The 24,775-nt window shown below is 36.7% G+C and overlaps 1 protein-coding gene across 4 annotated transcripts; it reads right to left on the bottom strand.

The window, feature by feature from the left end:
* Positions 1–399: 399 nt before the first annotated feature.
* LOC143731395 (zinc finger Y-chromosomal protein 1) lies at positions 400–24,647 on the bottom strand. 4 transcript variants are annotated; one of them, XM_077222273.1, is made up of 8 exons: positions 24,197–24,647; positions 23,059–23,155; positions 21,767–22,105; positions 17,734–17,883; positions 11,335–11,454; positions 10,251–10,385; positions 8,075–8,209; positions 400–5,625 (listed from the first exon to the last, which is right to left on the bottom strand). In XM_077222273.1, the coding sequence occupies exons 2-8, from the start codon at positions 23,123–23,125 to the stop codon at positions 4,310–4,312; spliced, it is 2,262 nt and encodes a 753-aa protein (XP_077078388.1). In that variant the 5' UTR covers positions 23,126–23,155; positions 24,197–24,647; the 3' UTR covers positions 400–4,309. The 4 variants fall into 4 exon arrangements, with proteins under 4 accessions (XP_077078388.1, XP_077078399.1, XP_077078410.1 ...); XM_077222284.1 differs by lacking the exon at positions 24,197–24,647 and adding an exon at positions 23,435–23,544; XM_077222295.1 differs by lacking the exons at positions 21,767–22,105; positions 23,059–23,155; positions 24,197–24,647 and adding an exon at positions 21,658–21,693.
* Positions 24,648–24,775: the final 128 nt, after the last annotated feature.

Here is a 24,775-nt window from a genome sequence, read left to right as displayed (position 1 = left end):
AGTTGATTGTACTTAAAAACAATCAACTCTTTGATGCATAGTGAAGAAAAAAGGAAGACCATACTGGCTCTACTTGTTCAATCTGAACGAAATACTAAGATTAAATCACATGGAAGTATGAAAATTATGTAATAAACACAAGAACAAATAATGTTTTGTTTTTCAAAGTTGTTTAGAGTCCAGCTCTTTTGCTCCTCAGTCTCTTTATGAGAAACAATTTCAGTAAGGTGTGTCCAAAATATTTGACTGGTACCGTATTCATATTAATGGATATAAATAATAAAACTTATGGATTTCACAGTAAATTGCTTTGGCTAAAAGCATCTGACACATGAATAAATGTAAATTGGAAGCATTTACAAAAAGACCTTGAACATCACTTCCATAATAAACAGAGAATGCAGGAAAATACTTTGCCTTTTATTTCCTTTTTTAATCATTTTTAAACAAATGTGAAGATACATCCATGACAACACAAAGTTCTGAACGCCTCTTTCCAAAGTGTTTACATCTACACTCTCTCTTTACAGATCTGTGTACAAAACAATAAGTTATAGTCCCATAGATTCCTACTTACATTTAACTATACAACAAAGTTTAAACAGTGACCAAATAAATATCTGCAGTATAAAAATGATCACAGGGAGAGGAAGAGTGACCGATTCCCTTCCCGACCAATGGCATCGTTTGAGCGAGAAGAACGCGTGGCCCTCATTACTAATGGTGCTGTTCAGACACAAACTGAGGCTTTTTTAAGATCCTTTAGAAACCTCTAGCCAATCACATGCAAAGCTGGGTATGACATCATCCATCACAGGTTAGTGGACTTTTGATCCAAACTGATTCAATTAATGTTACATACAAACACAAAACAGAGCATTTCCAACATGATTTGCCTTGTCAATTCCAGTTTTTAGTTTGTCTTGGTAACTGTAGGGGATGCCAGCTTGAGTGAGGTCTGACGTCGACTATTAAGACAATTAGTAGGTATCAGGAGGCTATACTGTGTGTGTTTGCATTGACCGTATACATGAACACGGCCAAACAGCATCATCACTTTGAACGGTCACTCGAAGGGTTAAAGGTGAGAGGTGATTGGCAACGGCAAACATATCTGATGCATTGCTTTGAGAATAAACCAGGAAACTCTGCTAACACACAATCATACACACAGAAATATGATCATTTCTAATCTTTTTGTAGTTAGACTTTTTAAATAAAAACTCATACTGCACATTGTGTACACTGATGAGAGGAACGCTTGGCCAGATACTGTCAAATAGGGTCATCAAAAATGCTTTTGCAAGACATGATTGGCAAACTGAAATTTTTTTTTTAATTTAAAAAATACACCAAAATTCTCAAGTCAAATTTCACCCCAAAAACAAGAGATTAAAATAATCAGTTATATTTTGAATCTATTTGAACCATTAAGTTTTGGATTGTAACGCTGAAAATAATTTTTACTCATATTTTTATTTCTTTTATATATCAGTAGTGAAAATTTAAATACCAAGACTTGTATTGCAGTAAAATAATTTTATATTTTATTTTACAGTAATGAAAACACTATTTCGACATGAACAGGTGCTATTTTTAATTCTTATTTAATTCCCATGATTACAATAAATTTTTCAATGATATCATTACTGTAATCTAAACAAACTTACTGAAATACAATGATTTGTATTTAAATTAGCATAAAAGTAGAACAAAAAAATACTACCATTATGTTTTTGTTTCTCTCTCTTGATTGTTGGGTTAAAAATGACCCAGGCGGGCTCTTGACATGTCAATTACCTACTTAGTCAACATGTTTAGTAAGTTCTGTGGTCCCATACATCCAAGTGAAATGCATTTAAATCAACTTACAACATGAGAAAACATTTACCCTTGCATGATTAAAATCGGTCCTCTGTTACCACAGAATTCAAGCTTTCTTAAAATGAAAGAGGGAGCATCTGGTCTCACATATCCAAAATGCATTGCTGCAGTCTCATAGTGCTATTCTATGAATGTCCCGACGTGGGTTTACCGTGCGCTCAAAATGACCAACAATGATAGGAAAGTGAAGGCAGAGAACTGTGTTTAGAACAACTTTGTTCTGGAGGTGAATGGACTTGATCCAGCAAGTTAAAACTGAATTAAAAAGAAATGCAGCAGTAGACAACTCGTTCTGCATAAACCTTAAAGGAATAGTTCACCTAAAGAAAAATTCTATCATCATGTATTTTCAAACCTTTTCTCTTCTAAGGAACACAAAAGAGATGTTTAGTAAAATGCCCAAAAGTCTGCTTTTCATATATATAAGTGGCTGAAAAGCTCCAATACGGACAAAACAGCAATAAAAGAAGTATATATGACTTTTATGTTGTTATATATATTACAAATCTTCTGACTTCTAAGAAACAGAGCAAAAGTTGAAGGGATAGTTCACAAAAACTAAAATTCTGCCATTTACTCACTCTCAAGTTATTCCAAACCTGCATTAATTTCTGTATAAATAACCCAAAAACCCTCCATTGACTTCCATTGTATTTTTTCTACACTATGGAAGTCAATGGGGACCAGAAACTACTTTGTCACCAACATTCTTCAAAATATCATCTTTTGTGTTCAACAGAAGAAAAAACTTAATGCAGGTTTGGAACAACTTGAGGGTGAGTAAATGATGACAATTTTCATTTTTAGGTGAACTGTCCCTTTAATTCACATTGATTATTTTTTAGCAAATACTGACTTATCGTATGACCATATGAAATACTATTATGGTGTTTTTTGGTCTTTTTATGAGCTTGCCCTTTGTCACTATAATGAAAACAGCAGCTTAATGGGAAAAAATATGAATGTGCGAGTAAATGACTTTTTCACTTTCAGGGTGAACTATTCCTTTCAAACATATTAGTCGTTACAGATGTAGTTGTTTGATTCTTCAACAGATCAGTCATGATAAACGCTTCCTGCTATCATTAAAGTTTTGAGAGACCACACATTCTCCATTACCCTGTCCTGATCATACTAACATTGCAAAATAAGACTGAGTTTTTAGTGCCTATGGAAAACAGCCTGGTAATTTCCAACGTTTTTATGAACATTAAAACCATTTCCTGGTGTCATCTGTCAACGCCCACGTTTTTAAACAACTATCAAGCAGACGGACATGCTAGTAAAGTGCAAGATTGAGTGAGAAATCCATCACATAGTCCCATATTCAAAAAGCATTTCAGAGAGTTTATGTGCTCAGAGGATTTTAGTTACAACGCGCTTGATGACAGAGTGAACGCAAGACTCAAAAATGCTTCAGGAATATGCACCTGATCCCAGAGGCTGGATGTACATATTAGTTTCATCTGTTAACACAACCAAACATAAAACGTCTAAAGTTAAAGGAATAGTCCACTCAAAACTAAAAGGTCCTTATTTACTCACCCTCATGTCATGTGCGGTTTTATTCCCTAGAGAAGAGAGGAAAATTTCAGTGTATAACACCTTAAATGTGGGGTTGTCCTCACAAAAATGTATTATATCTGGAATATAGTGCATAAAGTCATAAAGACTATTATTATGGTGCTTTTTAGAGCATTTATTAGAAACATTGGTAACACTTTACAATAAGGTTAATTAGTTAACATTAACTACGTTAGATAGCATTAACTGATAATTAATTGCACTTAAACAATTTATTAATCTTTGTTAATTTCAACATTTACAAACACTTTATTAAAATCTTGTCAACATTAGTTAATGCACTGTGAACTAACATGAACGAACAATGAACAGCTGTATGTTTATTAACTAACATTAATAAAGATTAACAAATAAAGTAACAAATGTATTGATCATGGTTAGTTTAAGTTAGTTAATACATTAACTAATGAACCTTATTGTAAAGTGTTACCGAAGTTTAATATTTATATATAAACCATTATCATAATAATGTATTAAATTAAATATTAAGCGAATATAGAATGCAAAAAAGATTAACCAGGATATTCTCTCTCTTTTTTTAAATTAACTTAAAAAACCTTTTACATTCCTTGGTAGAAAGAAAGTCATACAGGTATTAAACAAAATGAGGGCGAGTGAATGACGACCCCTTAAATTTTAGGGTGAACTGTTCCTTTAAGACTGCAAACCATGTGATCATTAAGCATAAAGCATGTTCATATGCACGCTCTCGCATACAGACAACACACGCGCGCTGCTATGCATGAGAGGTCTTTGTAAGAGTTTGCTAGCAAGAGGGATTTCAAATCAATGGTTGTTTAGTGTCTTTCTGGAAGTGAGCGGAGGAAGAAAAGGAAGGTGTTCATTCTCCCGGCACCATGTCTTTATGATGTCTCATAATGTGCTGGTTTTTCTCCGAAGGCCTCCGGAAGCCCTTCGAGCAGTACTGACAGCGGTGAGGATAGTCTTTAGTATGGATGGAAATAACGTGTCTTTTGAAGCCAGACGCGTCTCCCGTGCTGTAGTCGCAATATTGACACTGATACACACGCCTTTCCCGCGGACCCTTAGAGCCAATGGCTTTCTTTACCGAGGGCGCTGCTAACTGCGCCGCCCCTATAGTCCTCTTGGGGGCGCTCTTCTCTGTGGGCGGGGCTTGTGGTGGCGACGATTCTGAAGTGGGCGGAGTCGGTTGTTGTGGCGTTTGTTGTTGCTGCTGTTGCTCCTTCGTGTGAACGGATAAGATGTGCCGGCTGAGTACGAACGGATCAGCGATCTTAAAGTTGCAGTGGCGGCACTGGTGCAGTTTCTTGGCTTTGTGCGACGCGGAGTGTTTCTTAAGCTCGGACGGCCGGTGGAAGCCTTTCCCGCAGATGGCGCACTTGTGCGGGTAGTCTTTAGTGTGCACGGAAATGACGTGCCGTTTCAGGTCGCTAGAGTTGGAGCTGCGATGGTCGCAGTGGTTGCACTGGTGTCCGCGAGCGTCCTCGTGTGTCGTGGCATGTTGCGTCAGCTCGTCCTCCTCGGCGAACGTTTGACCGCAACGTTCGCAGCGAAACGGAAGCTCCCGACTGTGCTTCGTTTTCACGTGCGTTTTTAGGTTAGACGAATCGGCGGATTTGTAATCGCAGTACACACACGAGTACGGCTTCTCACCGGTGTGCGTGCGCATGTGTTTTTTTAGCTCCGACGGGTGGCGGAAACCTTTCCCGCATTCCACGCATATGTGCGGGAAGCTCTTACTGTGAACGGCCAGCAGGTGGCGATTGAGCAGCCCTTGCTCGGCAGTCTCGTAATCGCAAAACTTGCATTTGTGCGTCTTTGCCGTGGCGGCAGGAGGTGAAGGCGATGCGATTGCCGTGGGCGTTTTCTGTTCGCGGTGGTGGTGCTGGAGACGGTGTGAGAACAGCGCCGCCTGCTGGTGAAACTCTTTACCGCAGGTCTCGCATTCGAACGGTGCTTTGTTGCTGAGCGCGTGGACCTCCATGTGGTTGTGCAGACTGGCCTTTTTGTTGGTGGTGAATTCGCAGTCCGTGCACTGGTACTTTTTGCGACTCAACACGTCCTGGTGGTGGTTGCGAGTGTGTCGTTTCAGGAACCCGCGGGATTTGAACTTCTTACCGCACAGCATGCAGGGGTAGACGGTCAGAGGCTGTCCGTACGGGCCGATGATGATCGCTGGGGAGGAATGAGAGATACGGATAGTGAGAGGATGAAGAAAAATCTGTTTTGTAGCCAATAGCTGATATTATGCAGATAGAACTAAAACTATTAAAAGAAGCATTTATGTTAATTGAAATAAATTTGAAATAAAATCTATTCAATTCAATCACATTTATTTGTATAGCGCTTTTCACAATACACATCGTTTCAAACCAGCTTCACAGAAAATGGTCCACACTGAGCGATGTGTTATCAGAGGTAACTGTCTAAGTTATGTATTTTCGAAATGTACATATTAGTTAGCTAAAAATCTATTCATTTAAACAATGTAAGAATTTAAGGCAGAAACAATGAGCTCATTGATATATGCATTAGATGAAAAACAAACTGAACAAAGTTGTTGCCTTGGCACTTAACTGAAATGCATTTAAGTTGAAGAACTAAAATTACTAACTGGAAGCTGGAAATAAATAAAAACACACATAAATTAATTAATTAAACAGTTATAAAAAAAATATTAAAAAAAGACAAACCACATATGAAAATTGAATATATAAATAAATAGTAGTAAAATAACACTAAATACAACATACAAATTAATGATGGCAATCATTTACTTTATTTCTTTAATTCCACCAGAAACCTTTTGAAACCCTTTGAAAACATGTTAGTTAGAAATGGTCTTATTTTTTCAACATCAAGGTAAAAATTCATATATTTTTACAAAGGCAAAATGTTTATTTCTGCTATGACTGGTCACATTTCTTTTAGTTTTTTTCACCATCATTTTAATCTCACTAGATAAATATAAATGGTCCCACAGTACAATATATAAAACCTTATCAATGTTTAGTGTACATTTTAAGTAAACATTCAAATGAACTTTATTAAATGAATAGAGAATTCTTATTCTCTACCATTAAATCATCTTTAATGATCAGACACTAAACAATCTGTTGACTACTAATCAGAATCATAGGGCTGTCAAACAGGCTGAAAAACTTTTTTTTTACTAATATTATGCCTTTTAAATTAAAATTTGACTTGAATATTGGCAATATTTCAGTTAGGGGAAAAAAAGCTTTTGGCTAATCTCCTGAGGCCACAAGAGGGCGCAATAAACAAAATATTAATGAACCACATGAAATTGTTTATTTAAAGCAATTAAATAATATGGCTGTCTGTAAAAAGTGCATAGCATTTAAGCTAATGGTTATAAATCATATAATTAACTAAACTGCATAAACAATTATGAACAAAACAGCACATTTTAATACAAAAAGCCAAAGCGCTGATCTAGCACTTGTTTACAAAGAAAACAATGGAAAAGTGGTGCAGAAAATGTGTTCTGTGTGAACGGCTTAGTTCTGGTTTTGACGTAACCAAGATCTTCTCTGCATTGAGCTTCATTATTTCTGCAATGTTTTGAATGAACAACGCACCAGCGCCACATCTAATGGGTTCAACTGGATAGGCAAAGAAAAACATTAAAACACAACATTGACTTGCAACATCATCGCATCTCGAGCACCTTTGATAAGGCTGCCTAATGCACAGCTCAAGTTCAAATGCACCGTGTTTTCATATGAATGTGGATTTTTATTTTACATCTGACTAATATTCAAAATTCAAATTTTAATTTGGCTGCCCTAAATCATAACAACTAAAAAGCTTAGATTTTTAACCATATAGTGGACTTCAATGAGGGTTGAAAGTCCAAATTGCAGTTTCAGTGCAGCTTTAAATGCTCTACACGATCCCAGCCGAGGAATAAGAGTCTTATCTAGACAAACCATCGCTCATTTTCTTAAAAAAAAAACATTTATATACTTTTTAACCACAAATGCTTGTCTTCCACTAGCTGTGATGCGCAACGCATTACGTAATCACGTTGAAAGGTCACGCGTGACGTAGGCGGAAGTACCGACCTAGTGTTTACAAAGTAAACGTGCAAAGACTAAGTCAAACGCCATTTACAGTAAAATAAAATAAAAGGTAATACAGGATGATTTTAAAGTTGGAGGAGAAAATGAGATGGAGTTTTTCGCCCAACTCTACATTTTTGAACAGGAACACGCGTGACCTTTAAACGTGATCACATAATGTGTGAAAATGTGCAAGACGAGCATTTGTGGTTAAAAAGTATATTATATTTATTTAATTTTTTTAATGGCCGATGGTTTGTCTAGATATGAACTCTTATTCCTCGGCTGAGATCCTGTAGAAACTTTGAAGCTGCACTGAAACTGACATTTGGACCTTTAAACCGTTGGATCCCATTGAAGTCACTATATGGAGAAAAATCCTGGAATGTTTTCCTCAAAAACCTTAATTTCTTTTCGACTGAACAAATAAAGACTTGAACATCTTGGATGACATGAGGGCGAGTAAATGATCAGGATATTTGAATTCTGAAGTGAACCACTCCTTTAACAGTGAGTGGCAGATGAGAGTGAGCTAATACCTGTTTGGACCTGTCGGGGTTCGGCTCGCCTCTTCTTGCCGTGTTGCCGGTTGAGTTTGTCCAGTGCATCCGACTCGTCGATGTGTAGTAACGCGCTCGCTGCACCGTTACGGTTCTCACAGCCCTCATCCGCACCTGCTTATGACAGACAAATCAGCATATTCAAGAATGATTTATGACTAGAAGAAACATCCTAATGAATGCAAGATCACAACGTTATTGTCCTTCTAAATGCTCATATCAGTCTTTCGTTTCCTGAAAAGTAACAGTTTTGGACATACAAGGCTTCCACCCGACAGCGATGATTTGTGTGTGTGTGTGTTAATTAACATTTTACCTAAATTCAAGCTCAAATGGAGATTGACAAAAGTAAATGCATTTTCAATCCACTCAGATTCCACTAGGTGGCGACAAAATATGGTTGATTGAATAGTTGACGTGTAGGATAAAGATTGTGTTGGTGTTCGAATGGAATGTACAAATTTCAAAGTACAATGCTAGGATTAAAAAAGACTGCTACCATCCTTTCCTAAACTGAAAAAACAAAGTGAGATTTTCCAACACTCGAGTATTTAAATGGTCAGCAATAAATACCTCCTCTGTTTGTCTTTCTTCTCCCAAGGCCCTCCTAGATCTTGTTGTTCCTGTTGCTAACTTGTTACTTGATCCTGCTCCTGAAATGAGCTCTGGTCCTGATTACTAAGACGGCTCAATGGTATTTCTTTTAATGACACGATAGAATTAACTGCGTTCGCCATGACGTTGTTCAAGTTCAACTGGCCTCAACTCGCGAGATGTCCCAACAGTCTCTCTCGCTCTCGTTCTCTTTTTTATTTTTAATTTTTAAATCACATTTGATAAAGATATTAAAGTAGTGTTTCATTTTTTCTTGTTGTTCAAATTCAAAATTGTTTTCAAATATTATTTGTCACTTAATCTTAAAGATTTTTAATAGTGTATGTTTGTTCCCACCAATCGCTGCACAAGTTAAGGATACGTATGATGACGTAAACACGTTAGTGCGAGCCCTCCCGGAACCCATAGAGAATGCATGGCAGTGCCTGCAGTTCGAATCTTTGAATCAGATCGCTTCATCTTTGAATGTAAGTCTATGGGAACACTGTGGGCGATTCTCAGCCAGAGTGAAATCGGCCACAAAGAGGCGGTTCTCCACAGAACGTGACATGATGCTGATTGGACTATATCCAGAGGCACAGTGACGGCTAGCGGAACTCTGTGGTTGAATGAGATTGTGAATGTGATTGAAAAAGTTCCTTTCACACTTTGGTGGTGCGTCGCCCAATCGCCCTTATGAAGAAACAGCCCCTGGTTTCTAGTGTTTGTCCAGCACATATATACAAAAGGGTATTTTGACATTTCATTACTGCTGGGTTGACAATATCAATTTCAATTTAATTGATTCTCATTTCGATTAATTGATATTTCAAGAATCAATCTTTTATTTTATTCGTTTTCAGCTGATGCGCGAACAAAGATTCTCTAAACATTTTTTGTTGCTTCTGCCATCCAATAAATCGAAAAATGTACTTTTTCAAATTCCGGTGGTTTTATTATGAAATTCAAACAATAAATTACATTTTAGTTTTGACGTTCTTTAATGTGGTGTTAAACTTAACCTGTTTAATGTCTTCTTTATTTAATGTATGTTTGAATAAATCCATCGTGACAGCCAATGTTTAATTTTTTCTATTTAAAAAATTTACTGGAGTAGAAACAATTATATCATAAAAAAGTTCTTATAATAAAGACTTTATAAACACATATATGTTGTAAATAAGCAATTTAAATGTTTGTATACAAACCAGTTTTTATTTGAGTGTTAATTATTATATCTAAAAATAAATGGCAATTGAATTCGGTAGTTTGGATTTTTGAGTTGTTCATTTTAAACTTTAATATTATAGAGTTATACCAAATGACAGAGTTCCCTGTATAGTTTACAGCATTAGTTGAGATTATTTTCCGTAGAGAAAAATTGACATGTACTGTACCTGATATATATATTCAAATGAATCAAATTGAAAATGAAACAAATCATGAGTCAATACATTTCATAATCTGTGTGCATGCATTGTGTTGTTTCCCGTTCCCGTTTTACTACATGATCTGGGTTTGTAGTGTCAGTGAAATGAGGAAGCGCTTCGAGTGTCCTGACCGTATGCAGCTGCCCACGCAACGGGCATGAAGTCCTTGCTCAGAGCCGTGCCATCATACGGCCTGTCATGAGGAACCGGCTCCTCGCCTCCTACCACCACCTCCATGTACACCTCGTCCGAGAGCTTAGAGCCTCCTGCACACACACACACACACACACACACACACACACAACACGTCAAGCTGATGCTCAGACCCACAGAACCAAACAAAAACACACCGAAATATTCAATTACAGTGTCGAAAATTAAATCATAATGTTGGCAATGACAACATCCACATAAGTAGCATGTTTCATGCCAATTCAACCCTACAAATCAAAGTTTCCTCTTTGAAAACATATTGAATTTGCAGCTTAGTGAATCAAACATGAGTACGTTTGGGACAATGATAACTGGTTCGACAAGTTCCCAGAAAGTTACATCATTTGACATTTGCAGAACAGAAAGAACGAGAAACTAAGAGGCCATTTGAGCTTTTGCAGACAATACCAAGCAAACGTGTTATGAAGAGAGACGGGCGGCATAACTAAAACCTTAAATCACAGTGTGAATAACTTTATATCAATAATGCTATACATCACAATACAGTTATTTATGCTGGAAATGTAAGTTCTTACAATTTTGTATTAAAAGCTATTTTATTTAATATGATATTTTATTAAATAATCATGCCTATGTTTGGATAATCCAGTGAAAGAAATACTGAAATAATGTTAACTGGGATTTTTTTTTATTTTTTTTTATGTAAGTTATTTCTCTAGGCAATTTTTGTTTTTTGTTTTAGTTTGTTGAATTACTAAAATGACTAAAACTGAAATGAAAATAAGAACTAAATAAGACATGAAAAACTAGTAAAATAGCCTGTTGTAAGCATGTCCATTTATTGTTATATTAACATGCTAAGAAATGATTTTGCTCAACAACCATAAACAACAAAACTTTGTGTTGAGCTTAATGCTTGCAATTATATCTGCCTCGGTATAAAAGTCAGACCTGATGCCACATTTCTACTGGTGCATTGTATATACAGTCGTACCGCCCAGTCTTGCTGCATACTGTAAACGTCACAGATGCGTCTCTCACCATCAGTCTGTGTATGATGACCGTCTCCCACAGACATGTAGACCATCTTCTCTCTCAGCGGACGAATCACAGGCTCAGCCAGAGCGACGGCCTCATTCTCACTGAGGTCCACCGTCTCTCCTGCACACAAATCAAGCATCACAATTACTCGCCTATCTGGTGTTATTAAAATGACACAGAACACATATAAGGGCTTTTTATGGATGCACTGTGTTTACCAAAACGTATGTTTTCATTGGGGTAATTGAACATCACCCAATGTTTCAGTCAGCCCTCCAAACTTATTTCAGCTTTTTGATGTTCCGGACGTATATTTTCCGATTGCTGAAATGTGCATCACTATGGCTGTGTCCGTAATCTCCCCCTATACCCTTAAATAGGGCACTATTTGTAGTGGTGTCTGAAACCATAGTGCACGTTATCGAGTGCACTCATTCAATCCCAAAATGCACTGCAATAATGAGTGTACAACTGATTTTTATACATTTTCCAAAACGCTATTCCAATGTGGCTACAGAGTAATATCATGCAGGAATAAATACCTAATTAATTGATTATTGGATTGTTTTATTAAGGTTTATAAATGCTGGTGTCAATGAAAGAGTTTAAGATAAATCTTTTCATTACTACTGGAGCCGCCAGTTTGATACATTTTTAAATTATTATTAAACAGCAAACACAAACTATGCAAAAGCGGAAGCCCTTCATTCATTCCTTCAAGTGGACTATATTAGTGGAGTAATGGAGGGAATAGTGAATGAAGATATATGGGACGATTTTGAACTCAGCATGGACTTTACTTGCCCTGGCAACATTTTTAGTGGCAAAAATGAAAAATGTCTGGATGGGTCCCAACAACAACCTCACAATACCATACAAATTTTCATGATCATGATGCATATCATAATTGGATCACAAGTGAAGCTGTGGCTAATGCCCAAGAAAGACCCAGCATGTCCACCAGAACAATGAATCTGCAGTTTCAGTTTGGATTTCGGTCCAAACCATAGAAGAAACTCTGAGCTCCCTGAAAAACATCCCCACATCAGCTTCTTATTGAACTGCAGGTTTCATATGAATAATGAATAATCATTTTCCATAATTTAAGTAAAGTGGAAATCAAATAAAATACAAATAATAGACAAAAATCTTAAATGGAATAAATTATAATAAATTATAGTTTCTATATCATTTTATTTAACATTATTTTAATTAATGGTACAATATGTAAGATTTTTGTAATTAAATATTCAAAAACCACTTGCACAGTGGGATATATTTCATGGAGTTGTGTAATTACATTATCCCAAAAGTTCCCAAGGATTTGTAAATCCAGAGAAATTCCAGTTTTAAAGGTGCAATGTGTGATATTTCTTATGATCTATTGACAGAAATGCAATATAAGATCCATAACTATGTTTTCAGTGGTGTATAAAGACCTTACTCAATGAGCCGTTATGTTTTTATTACCTTAGAATGAGACATTTATATCTACATAGGCGCGGGAATCCCCTTCTATGAAGGTCGACATATTGTGACGTCATGTGTCTACCGTAGCCGAAAGCGAACAAACAGCGCTAAAGAAACCTCATTGCTTGACTTACTACTCTCTGCTGCTGACTCAGACTCAGACGACGACATCTTTTGTCTTACGTCGGCCACCGTAGCTTCTCATTCGAGTTTGAAAACCGAGGGATAGGCCGCGAGTGACTTGCTGTTTGCAATTCGCAAATCTCACCACTAGATGCCGCTAAAAATTACACACTGCTACTTTAAATAATGGCTCGTCCCTTGTCATTGTCGCATATCAATTATGCAATATCCGCGCTAGAGTTTCGCGACAAACTTGCACTGATCTGTCCACAGAGAATCCGCTCTCGCATGCGTTTTAATAGACAGCTAGGCAAATATATATTATTTATTGTACACATACAGTTATATTGCATTTTGTTTGTACTTCAGTAACCCTTTTTATCAAGTCTGGTGACCAAGTCTATGGCAGTGAAATTAAATACAGTTGTGTTGCACAAAAATATTTAGCCATTAGCCTACTTGCAAATACTGTGGGTTTGTTCAAATGTACTTTTAGTACGATTGTTTTTAGTGTAAAACTGCGCAGCATTAACCCACCAAATAAGTAACAGGCTAATATAGCATTACATTTCACGTTCCTTGCAGCTAATTCATTACGATGACATAAAATAGTGTGATCAAACGTTCAGGTAATACAAAAACTAATTTATTAGCTGATATATAATTTATATGATTCGTGAATTCCACACATCTCTTCGTAGTGAAAACGACATCTCCTATCGTTCCACTCTCCTTCATAGCGTCATCAAGCTTCGTCTGTTATTGTTTTGAAAATGCGACCTCTGACGGTGAATAAAATACAGATTTTAATGTAAATGTTTTTTTGTTTGTTTTTTAAGGTAATGATAGCAATGTAACTACAATGTGCTGGCTACTGTATACAGGCCATTCTTATCAAAAGAATTAGCTGATTTTCTATCTGAATTAGTACTTGTTCCAGATAAAGTCTTAATAGTTGGTGATTTTAATATCCATGTAGAGAATGAAAAAGATGCATTGGGATTGGCATTTACAGACATTCTAAACTCTATTGGCATTAGACAACACGTGTCAAGACCCACTCATTGTCGTAATCATACTTTAGATCTAATATTGTCACATGATGGAAGCAATGTTATGTCTTGAAACTCTGCAGCAGAGCGATGACATCTCAGATCATTATCTAGTCTTGTGTAAACTTCATTTATCCAAGGCTGTGAAATCAACTCCCGGTTCTGTCAAAACTGAATTGGCTCCCTATTAAACATTGCAAGTAATCAGCGATATTTAAAAATTTATACGAAGCACTAAATGGTTTAGCTCCCCAGCACTTGAGCGAGCTGTTAACGCATTATACTCCTTCACATCTATTGCGATCTCAAAATTCTGGCCAGTTGATAATACCTAGAATATCAAAATCGACTGCTGGCGGTAGATCCTTTTCCTATTTAGCACCAAAACTCTGGAACAATCTTCCTAACATTGTCCGGGAAGCAGACACAGTCTGTCAGTTTAAATCTAGAATAAAACACATCTCTTCAACCTGTCATACACATAGAACACTATACCTTCCTATTATTCAAATCAGTTAAATGATTATTCGGCTGCAAAAATTAGGTCAGCCGGAACCGGGAACACTTCCTATAACACCTGATGTACTCGCTACATCATAAAAAGAATGGCATCTACTCTAATTTTAGTCTTTCTGTTTATTCCGAGGTTAACTGTAATCAGCCAGACCTGGGCCGTATCCAGATCAGATGGTGCACTTGTGCCTGGACACGAACCACAAAACATCCCTGAAGTGTCAGCACTTGTGTCAGATCAACTAGACTCTCCCCTCTGAAGGCCTCATCGACACGACAGCCATCGGCACTGATCCCGAACCAACTCGCCTCCATACCAGCGTGATGACTGCATAATATAATGTTCCGAACCAATCTGACCTTTGACCTGTAATGCTGCCTGAATCATAATCATACACTGTTTGTTCTTTGGCCAGAGGAGAACTGCCCCCCGACTGAGTCTGGATTTTCCCAAGGTTTTTTTTCTCCATTCTGTCACTGATGGGAGTTTTGATTCCTTGCCACTGTCACCTTTTTCGCCTTTGTCACCATTGGCTTTTGGCTTGCTTAGTTGGGGACATTTAATTTTATATTTGACAACATTATTACAACATTATTTTCCTGTTATCTCTGTAAAGCTGCTTTGAAACAATTTGTATTGTAAAAAGCGCTATATAAATAAAGGTGACTTGAATTGAAACAAATATGGTAGAACTATCACTTCTACCACTAAAGATTGCTTTATAAATAATCTTCCTGATCAGTTTCTAGCCCTCGGCATCCCAGATAGCTTAGAAGAACTCAATGTCACAACAGAAACTAATGACTCCTTCTTAAAGAAGATTCTTAAAGAAGAAGGAAAACAGTCAGATGCCGTGGTATAACAAACACACTCGCACCCTCAAGGGAACAGCCTGAAAAAAAAATGTAGCGCAGCTGCAAGAAAACAAAACTAGAGGTATTTTGCATTTCGTGGAAGGACAGTGTTACTGCATACATACAGAAAGGCCTAAACAAAAAACTGGTAGATCTGGGTTAGGACTTTTCCAAACAGAACAGCAGGTTTACTTTATGAATGTCTTTACTTGCAAGTTTGATACTATCAGATGACAAAATTATAACCATGCAACCGTCTACTACATCAGAGGCCGTGCTATAGACCCCCTGAGGGAAAATTCCATTATATCTTCGCAATAGAAGAGGAAGAATTTTCTTGTTAAACTTGTTAAAGCATCAAAATCAACAACATGCACAGTATGTTAGACCCAAGCTAAGCTACTGAAAGAGATGCTTCCAGAAATCATAGACACTCTTCTAATATTATTAATGAAAAATTAATGAAATATTATTAATGAGTTCAAAAAACTCACGGTTCGGTTTGTAACAGTTTTAGGTTCACGGTTTCGGGTATGTGCTATGTTAAGGTAAAAAAAAACTACTGTCAAATAAAATAAATAAAATAAGAACAAATAATCTAACCACAAGCAAAAGCACAAATAAATACAATAGAGCAAAGATACTAATAAAATAAAATATGCTTTTCAGGTGGGTCTAACATTAGTTTTCAGGTATAGAAATTGAATAAAATAATCAAATGTAAAATAACATTGCATATTTGACTGTGTAAATTAAAGATTAATCCTTATTAAAGTTACAAAAGCTATTCAATTCAGAGCTGATTCAGTAGGCCTACGCTGATACTGTGAGTTGTCTTTTTTGACCGTATAAGTTCACCTAAGGCATAACAGTATTCGTCTGCTAGGATACTCATCAAGACGGACATGTTGACATACTTTTTGTGTGAATTTGTCCATTCAAGGGCTGTTGGAGGAGAGAAAAATATATTTTGAGGTGGGAAAAAAATATTTTTATTAAATAACGTTTGAAAAACCTACAGGTAAATCTTATATAAATATTTGTTTTGGAGTCTTCATTTTCTTTTGTTTGCCTACTCCAGTTCTTGTTAAAACTCACTAGATATGTTTATTCAGTGCATTTTGGGCACTTTTTGTGTGAAATCATATTTATTTTGGCCATCAAAAGCGTGCTTTCCCTTTAATTGAGCACGAGTAGCGCAGTAAAAATAGACTCGGCGCGGAAACCCCCGCTTCACGGTTGCTCACACGACGCTCCTGCTCCCGGTGTGTAAGCACTCATTGATTAACATGCACGCCAAAAAAAATACATGCGCCGCTGAAGCTTGCGGTGTGAAAAGGCTGTTACAGATAAAGTTAAAGAATTTATCCTCAACAGTTTTGTGTTGTAGGTCTAAGTATTTTATAATGTTAACTTCAAATAATACTAATAGTAATTTAAAGATGTGGTAGAATTGGATCTGGACGGGAAGGATAGCTCTGGGAGTTGGAAGGGGTGTGTCGCGATTTCGGTTGCATATCGTTACAGCCCTAGTATTTAGACCGTTTCATAGTACTAAAGCTGCGCTCAGAGTTACAAATGATTTGCTCTTATCGTATGATCGTGGTTGTATCTCTGTATTAGTGTTACTGGATCTTAGTCCTGCATTTGATACTATAAACCGCAGCATTCTTTTGAATAGACTCAAATTAAATTGGCATTAGGTGAATTGCATTGACATGGTTCAAATCATACTTATCTGACCGTTATCAATTTGTAACAGTAAATGAAGAGGTGTCATATCGATCACAAGTTCAGTATGGAGTACAGCAAGGCTCAGTACTAGGGCCGTTGCTTTTCATCCTGCACATGCTACCCTTGGGAGATATCATTAGGAAGCATGGCATTAGTTTTCACTGTTACACTGATGATACTCATCTCTATATTTTTTGCGCCCTGACGAAACAAACCAATTCACAAAATTTACGGAATGCATACTTGATATATAAATTTAGATGAATATTAATTTCCTACTAATTATTGGACAAAAAACCTCTGGACGCATTAACCGAGAATACTGTCTAACCATTGATGGCTGTTCCGTCAAATGAAGTACACAATGAAGTACTACAATGACTAATCAATTAAAGCTAAATGGAAATATTAAAGAACAAAAATTTATAAATATGACAATAGCACATAAAATTAATAAAACTTTTTAATCTGCTTTTAAAAAGAATAAAAATTAAAAAAAAAATAAACATTGAAAATTTAAAAAATACAAAAAAGGACATTTAAAAAATAAAAATAAATGCCAATTCAAAATATTAGCTATAATATTACTATAATAGTATATAAATAATACAAAAGTAATACTGGCTCAATCTCTTGTAGACACTTGACTCACCAAGGTCGTCCTCTCCCGAGTCTGCTTTAAAGATGTAAACTTTAATGACTTCCTGTCCGTCCTCATCTTTCTCCACCTCCTGGTCATCTATCGCCCCCTCAACAGTCACCTCCTCTCCGTCTCCAGACACCATCTTACCAGCGTCGTCCACTACAGGAAGGAAGAAAGACCAACATTATGAACAGATCATTACTTTAAATCTACTTATATGTAGATTTATTTTTTTATAATATTCAAAACACTGTAAATATGTTCATAATCTGTACATCTGAAAATGTCTATTCTGACTAAACCCAACTGTGATACTTTTATTCTCGTATATTTTTATTTTTTATTCTTATAATTTGTAGTATTAGGTTTCTTGTTGTATTTGTATTTGTATATGTCTACTGGAAGCCTCAGTACCAAAACAAATTCCTTGTGTGTGCAAGCACACTTGGCAATAAAGCTCTTTCTGATTCTGATTTTATGACAGAAAAACCAATGGAGGGAAATGAGTCCAAAAAGATCTGATCTGAACAAACAAACAACTGACTGAAATGAACAGCAAATAAACTCTCAGGTAAGCAAATTAACTAGTTAACCAATAGACTAAATGAATGAACAAACAAAAAACCGACTGAATAAATAAATGTACAACAACAACTAAACTGGCATCTTAGTGAGTGAACAAATAAATGATCAAATTAACTAGTTAACCAATGAAATGAATTATAGACAAATAAACAAATAAAATGAACAAACGAACAAAAAAACTGACTGAATAAATGAACACCAACATATAGACAAGCAACTAAGCGAGTGAACGAACAAATGAGCAAATTTACTAGTTAACCAATAGAATAAATTAATTAGAAACAAATGAATGAATGAATGAACAAACAAAAGAACTGTTTGAATAAACAAACAACGACAAATAAACTGGACACTTACTGAGTGCACGAACAAATTAGTGAATGAACTAGTTAACCAATAGAATAAATGAATTAGAAACAAATTAACAAATAAATGAAGGAATTAACAAAAAACTGAAAACTGACAAATAAACTGACAACTAAGTGAGTGAATGAATGAATGAATGAACCAACAAAATGAATGAACGGATGGATGAACGAATGAATGAAAGAATGAAAGAGAGTGAGTTACAGGAGATCATCAGGTAGTCTCCACAGCTGTCCGAGTCGTGATATGAACGAATGAATGAAAGAATGAAAAAGAGTGAATTACAGGAGATCATCAGGTATTCTCCACAGCTGTCCGAGTTGTGTTATGAACGAATGAACGAAAGAATGAAAGAGAGTGAGTTACAGGAGATCATCAGGTATTCTCCACAGCTGTCCGAGTCGTGTTATGAACGAATGAATGAATGAATGAAAGAGAGTGAGTTACAGGAGATCATCAGGTATTCTCCACAGCTGTCCGAGTCGTGTTTTGAACGAATGAACGAAAGAAAGAGAGTGAATTACAGGAGATCATCAGGTATTCTCCACAGCTGTCCGAGTCGTGTTATGAACGAATGAACGAAAGAATGAAAGAGAGTGAGTTACAGGAGATCATCAGGTATTCTCCACAGCTGTCCGAGTCGTGATATGAACGAATGAATGAAAGAATGAAAAAGAGTGAATTACAGGAGATCATCAGGTATTCTCCACAGCTGTCCGAGTCGTGTTATGAACGAATGAACGAAAGAATGAAAGAGAGTGAATTACAGGAGATCATCAGGTAGTCTCCACAGCTGTCCGAGTCGTGTTATGAACGAATGAACGAAAGAATGAAAGAGAGTGAGTTACAGGAGATCATCAGGTAGTCTCCACAGCTGTCCGAGTCGTGATATGAACGAATGAATGAAAGAATGAAAGAGAGTGAGTTACAGGAGATCATCAGGTAGTCTCCACAGCTGTCCGAGTCGTGTTATGAACGAATGAACGAAAGAATGAAAGAGAGTGAGTTACAGGAGATCATCAGGTATTCTCCACAGCTGTCCGAGTCGTGTTTTGAACGAATGAACGAAAGAAAGAGAGTGAATTACAGGAGATCATCAGGTAGTCTCCACAGCTGTCCGAGTCGTGTTATGAACGAATGAATGAATGAATGAAAGAGAGTGAGTTACAGGAGATCATCAGGTATTCTCCACAGCTGTCCGAGTCGTGTTTTGAACGAATGAACGAAAGAAAGAGAGTGAATTACAGGAGATCATCAGGTATTCTCCACAGCTGTCCGAGTCGTGTTATGAACGAATGAACGAAAGAATGAAAGAGAGTGAGTTACAGGAGATCATCAGGTATTCTCCACAGCTGTCCGAGTCGTGTTTTGAACGAATGAACGAAAGAAAGAGAGTGAATTACAGGAGATCATCAGGTATTCTCCACAGCTGTCCGAGTCGTGTTATGAACGAATGAATGAATGAATGAAAGAGAGTGAATTACAGGAGATCATCAGGTAGTCTCCACAGCTGTCCGAGTCGTGTTATGAACGAATGAACGAAAGAATGAAAGAGAGTGAATTACAGGAGATCATCAGGTAGTCTCCACAGCTGTCCGAGTCGTGTTATCAGGGTTCCTGCACACTTTTTAAAGTCAAATTTAAGGCTTTTTAAGACCTTTTTAAGACTTGAAGAAATCAAAATTAAGACCGTACATTAGGGGTGTGCAATATTGACAAAAATATATCTCGATATTTTAAACGTTTTGTTGATAATAATTAGATGATATTTTACTGATTGTGTTTTTGTGCTGGTGCAATGGCTGGTTTAGGCCTGTTGTTGACAGCAGACTCACGAAGATATTCATATTTTTCATATTCTATGCAGTGGTCAGTTCACAGCAGTGACAGAAATGATTAATTAACGTGCAATATTTGCCACCTTAAATTGATTTCCAGGGGCATTTTCACCTATATATGGACATTTTTTCTAAACTTATTTAGAGTTCTGCATCACCTTTTATGTCAAATACTAACATTCAAATTATTCAAATTAAATTATACAGTAATTATACTTATTTATACAATAATACTTAATTACACAATAATTATACAGTACCACCGTTACCAGTCAAATTAAATCATTCAATCAAAATCCATCTTTGTAGTTCAGAGGTGACACAAAAGCACCATCAGAAGAGGCATTAATATTTACACTCCATTTACAATTGCATAAATAAAGCTATGAGATAGTTTTAAAAAAAAAATCCATATTCAATATTTAAATATGAAATGATTTCTAATTTTAACGTTTTAATTAAAGGGTACTTTAAATATGAAACTAAAACCGCCAGTAGGCGGCAGCAAGTCACTGTCTTAATACCGTAAGCGAGTTGAGGGAGTCATTCATTCATTCAACCGATTTGTTCAAACGGCTGATTCATTCGGGAAAGAAACAAGTGATTGTTCATTGAATCGTTAAAATGACTCGTTTAAAACGTGGATTTCAGTCAAGAAATCATCGGTGTCTGTTGCATTAGACTCTGCTACGGTTTCATTTTGAAATTCTCGTCAGCGAAATAAAGTGAAAACAAATAATATTGTCAATATGGTGTCAAAAAAGTAACTCACAATGTTAATTTATTTTTAATTTAACTATTAATATTTAACTATTAATTTAACTACTACGTTATTCTGCCGGCCGCGAATGTGATGCGATTGTCACGTGAACAAGCAAATCCACAAAGATAGAATAATATAAAATAATACTACGCTAATTAGATAGTTTTAATTTGGAAAACATTTAGATATGTCTAAGTCGAAGTGTCATCTAAAATTTAAGACCTTTCATAAGTAAAAATAAGACTTTATAAGACTTTTTATGGCCTTAAATTTTAAAAATCTAATTTAAGACTTTTTAAGATTTTTTAAGGATCCGCGGGAACCCTGGTTATGAACGAATGAAAGAATGAAAGAAAGAAAGAAAGAAAGAGAGTGAATTACATGAGATCATCAGGTAGTCTCCACAGCTGTCCGAGTCGTGTTATGAACGAATGAAAGAATGAAAGAAAGAAAGAAAGAAAGAAAGAAAGAAAGAAAGAGAGTGAATTACATGAGATCATCAGGTAGTCTCCACAGCTGTCCGAGTCGTGTTCGGGGTCCAGGCCGTCCTGCTCTCTCCCCTCCGCCACCAAAACATCCTCAGTCATCTCTGCCATGGCAACACCATCCTCCTCCTCTTCCTCCAGTGACATCACACAGGTCTCCACGGCAACGCCCTCGTCATCATCGCAGTGCACATACTCGGCAACCACGTCCTCGACGGCGTCCTGGATGACGAGCTCGTCGGAGGAGAAGCCCTGAACCGAACCCCCCTCCCCCTCCACCTCAGACACCAGCACTGTCTCCTGCAGCTCCACCACATACTCCTCGTCTCCAGCACCTCCCTCGCCTGCAACACACACACACACACACACACACACACGTGCCCTTAGTGCTTGCCAAAACTACTGCTGGCTGAGTCAAAGTAGTTTGATCACTAGACCACAATTCATAATGGTTAACCACTGGTTCCTAGATTTCCCAAAAAATAAAGAAGTAAATCATATGTAATAAACTATAAGCATAAATATATTTCTTATATTTTATAAAAATATATTTTTGAATTTGATATTTTAATTAAATTGAATAATAAAAACATTACATGACAATAACCACGTAACATACATTTTTGTAATAATAACAAATAATAATATACAATTATATTATCATAATATTATCATAAAATATATATTATTTATCATTTTATACCTGCTTTTCTACATATATAATATGTAATTATTTAATATATATAAATGAATATTTATAATATATATTTATATACATAATATATATTTTCTATTATAATTATATTACTATATAACTATTTAAAAATATATTATTATTATTAATTATGATGATCTATTATAAAAAAGCTATAGATTAATTTAATAATATTTATTAAATATATTTTTATTGCGAGTTGTGGCATTTGATGTTTTTATTTTAAATAATTAAATATAATATTATATAAATATTACAAATATAAAAGTATATTTATAATTGTATATCTTTAACTATAAATATATAATTTTTAATTACATGAAAAAATATTTTTTTATTAAAACTATAGTTAATTACACAAAATTCTACATTTTTATTATTCATGCCATCATATTCCTGTCACATATGCCATTGATGATATGCTAGTGTACATCTAAAAGTTTACAAATTGTTTTCATACAAAATTAAAACTTAATAATTTTTCTCTTCTGTGAACAAATGATCTCTAGAATGAGAATGATACAACATTAGCATTGAGCTATCATAACCTGAGAAAGGACAGACGTCTGGTGTGTTTATTACCTGAGCCGTGTAGTATAATCTTCGGCTCCTGGGAGCGGAGAGCAAGCCTTGTCACCTCCTCATCCATCGTCTTTATTCTTCATTGGCCACGGCACAACTAACACAACAAACAACACATACAATTAATCATTTATCACCAAACACAAAATGACCAGCTATATTTACATAAGAAGAAATTAGCAAATACAGAATGAAGCCAACATAGCTGCTTTCTGGACAAGGGGATCATAACAATGTGAAAGACTTCAAGAACTAGTTGTCATATTGTAAACATACAATGGGTTTGAAATGGATGTACACTTGAATAGACACAGACAGACATGCATGCATGCAATAAGATTAATAAGGAGGCAGAAAAACAGGCAGACTTACGAACATTACTAATATATATGAGCAGATTATTGATGGACATGCATGTCCCTTAAATTTGCAAATGACTGCGACAAGATGAGTGACTGGAAATTAATGCAACACACAAATGAGCACCAATAAATGGTTGTGCATTAGGTTTGTTATAAAAAAAGATGCAATGCATTATAAATACAACGCAAAATGCATCAAAAGCTTTATGCATGAGAGGAAACCCATGAAGCTCCATGCAATTTGAGAAGAATGTGTACCAGCCATAGACTGTAAAAAAAGAAAAAAAATATGTAGCAGCGCGCGCCGAAGCTTCCCACCCCCCGCGCGCGGAGAAAGGCAGCGAAGGCTTCCTCGTATTTCAGCACCTGAAACCGGACATAAACATGGCGCCTTGTTGTGGCCATAATTTTCCCCCTTCCACTGAAAACGAAACCCCGCCATTTTGAGCCATAATACACCGCGCGTTTAATTCCCACGCATACATATTACACATATGCGAGCACGCGCTCTCAGCTTTGAAACAAAGGGGCGTTTAGTGTCGCGCGCCTGTGCGTGCATGCAAGAGCATTTATAAACAATAACCCTCCCCCAGTGAACAAGGCCTGAGTGCGGCCTGCGTAAGGCCCGGGGCCCGGCGGCCAATCCGAGGCCTCGCGTCTCCAGCAACATAATGCAACAAAACGTGCAATTTCAGTGCATAAATCCAGCGTGCGCGTGCAACGAGCTTGCGGGATAAAACTCGCGCGGTCTGATTCACCAAAACATGCGCCCTTACCATAGATCAACGCACGGGGCGGCCTCCAGATTTTCCCCGGGCAGGCAGGCCGTCGGATTCCCCCAGACTCGGGCAGGGTTGGATCGGGAGTTAGCGGGCGTTGGGCGGGCCGCGGTGTGCGCATGGAGGGCGGAGCTCCACACACACACACTCACGCTTCAGCCCGCAGCTTCTCCACAGCGCGGAACCCGCCGTCAACGCGACACGTCACTGCGCAGAGTCGCAGGAAAACGCGGAAGGCCGATGAACAACCGTTTACCCAGCGAACGCGAAGCTAACAGCGACAATTTCCCATGCAAAGTGCACAAGCATGTTTTAAACTGACTGTGTAACCTTCACTGACCGACGAATTCATGTTAAACGTGTATGTTTCCATTGTTGGCCATTAAAAGTGCCCACTGGTTGGGTCATCCCATGCACTGCGCTTTCATGCCCACTGGAATCCAGGAAGTCTCCAGTTTTAGAGCACATTCTTCAATCCTTTTCAGAGACCATAACAATACATTTCACCATAACAATAGCTCCTCCTTGGTCTTTAAAAATGACTGATATTAATTCAGCACTCTTATTGAAATATTA

Source organism: Siphateles boraxobius, unplaced genomic scaffold (assembly GCF_051911475.1).
Source record: "Siphateles boraxobius isolate OS27281-9 unplaced genomic scaffold, OSU_SipBor_1 120, whole genome shotgun sequence".
NCBI classification, from domain to species: Eukaryota; Metazoa; Chordata; class Actinopteri; order Cypriniformes; family Leuciscidae; genus Siphateles; species Siphateles boraxobius.
This window is presented reverse-complemented; position numbering and strand designations above follow the sequence as displayed.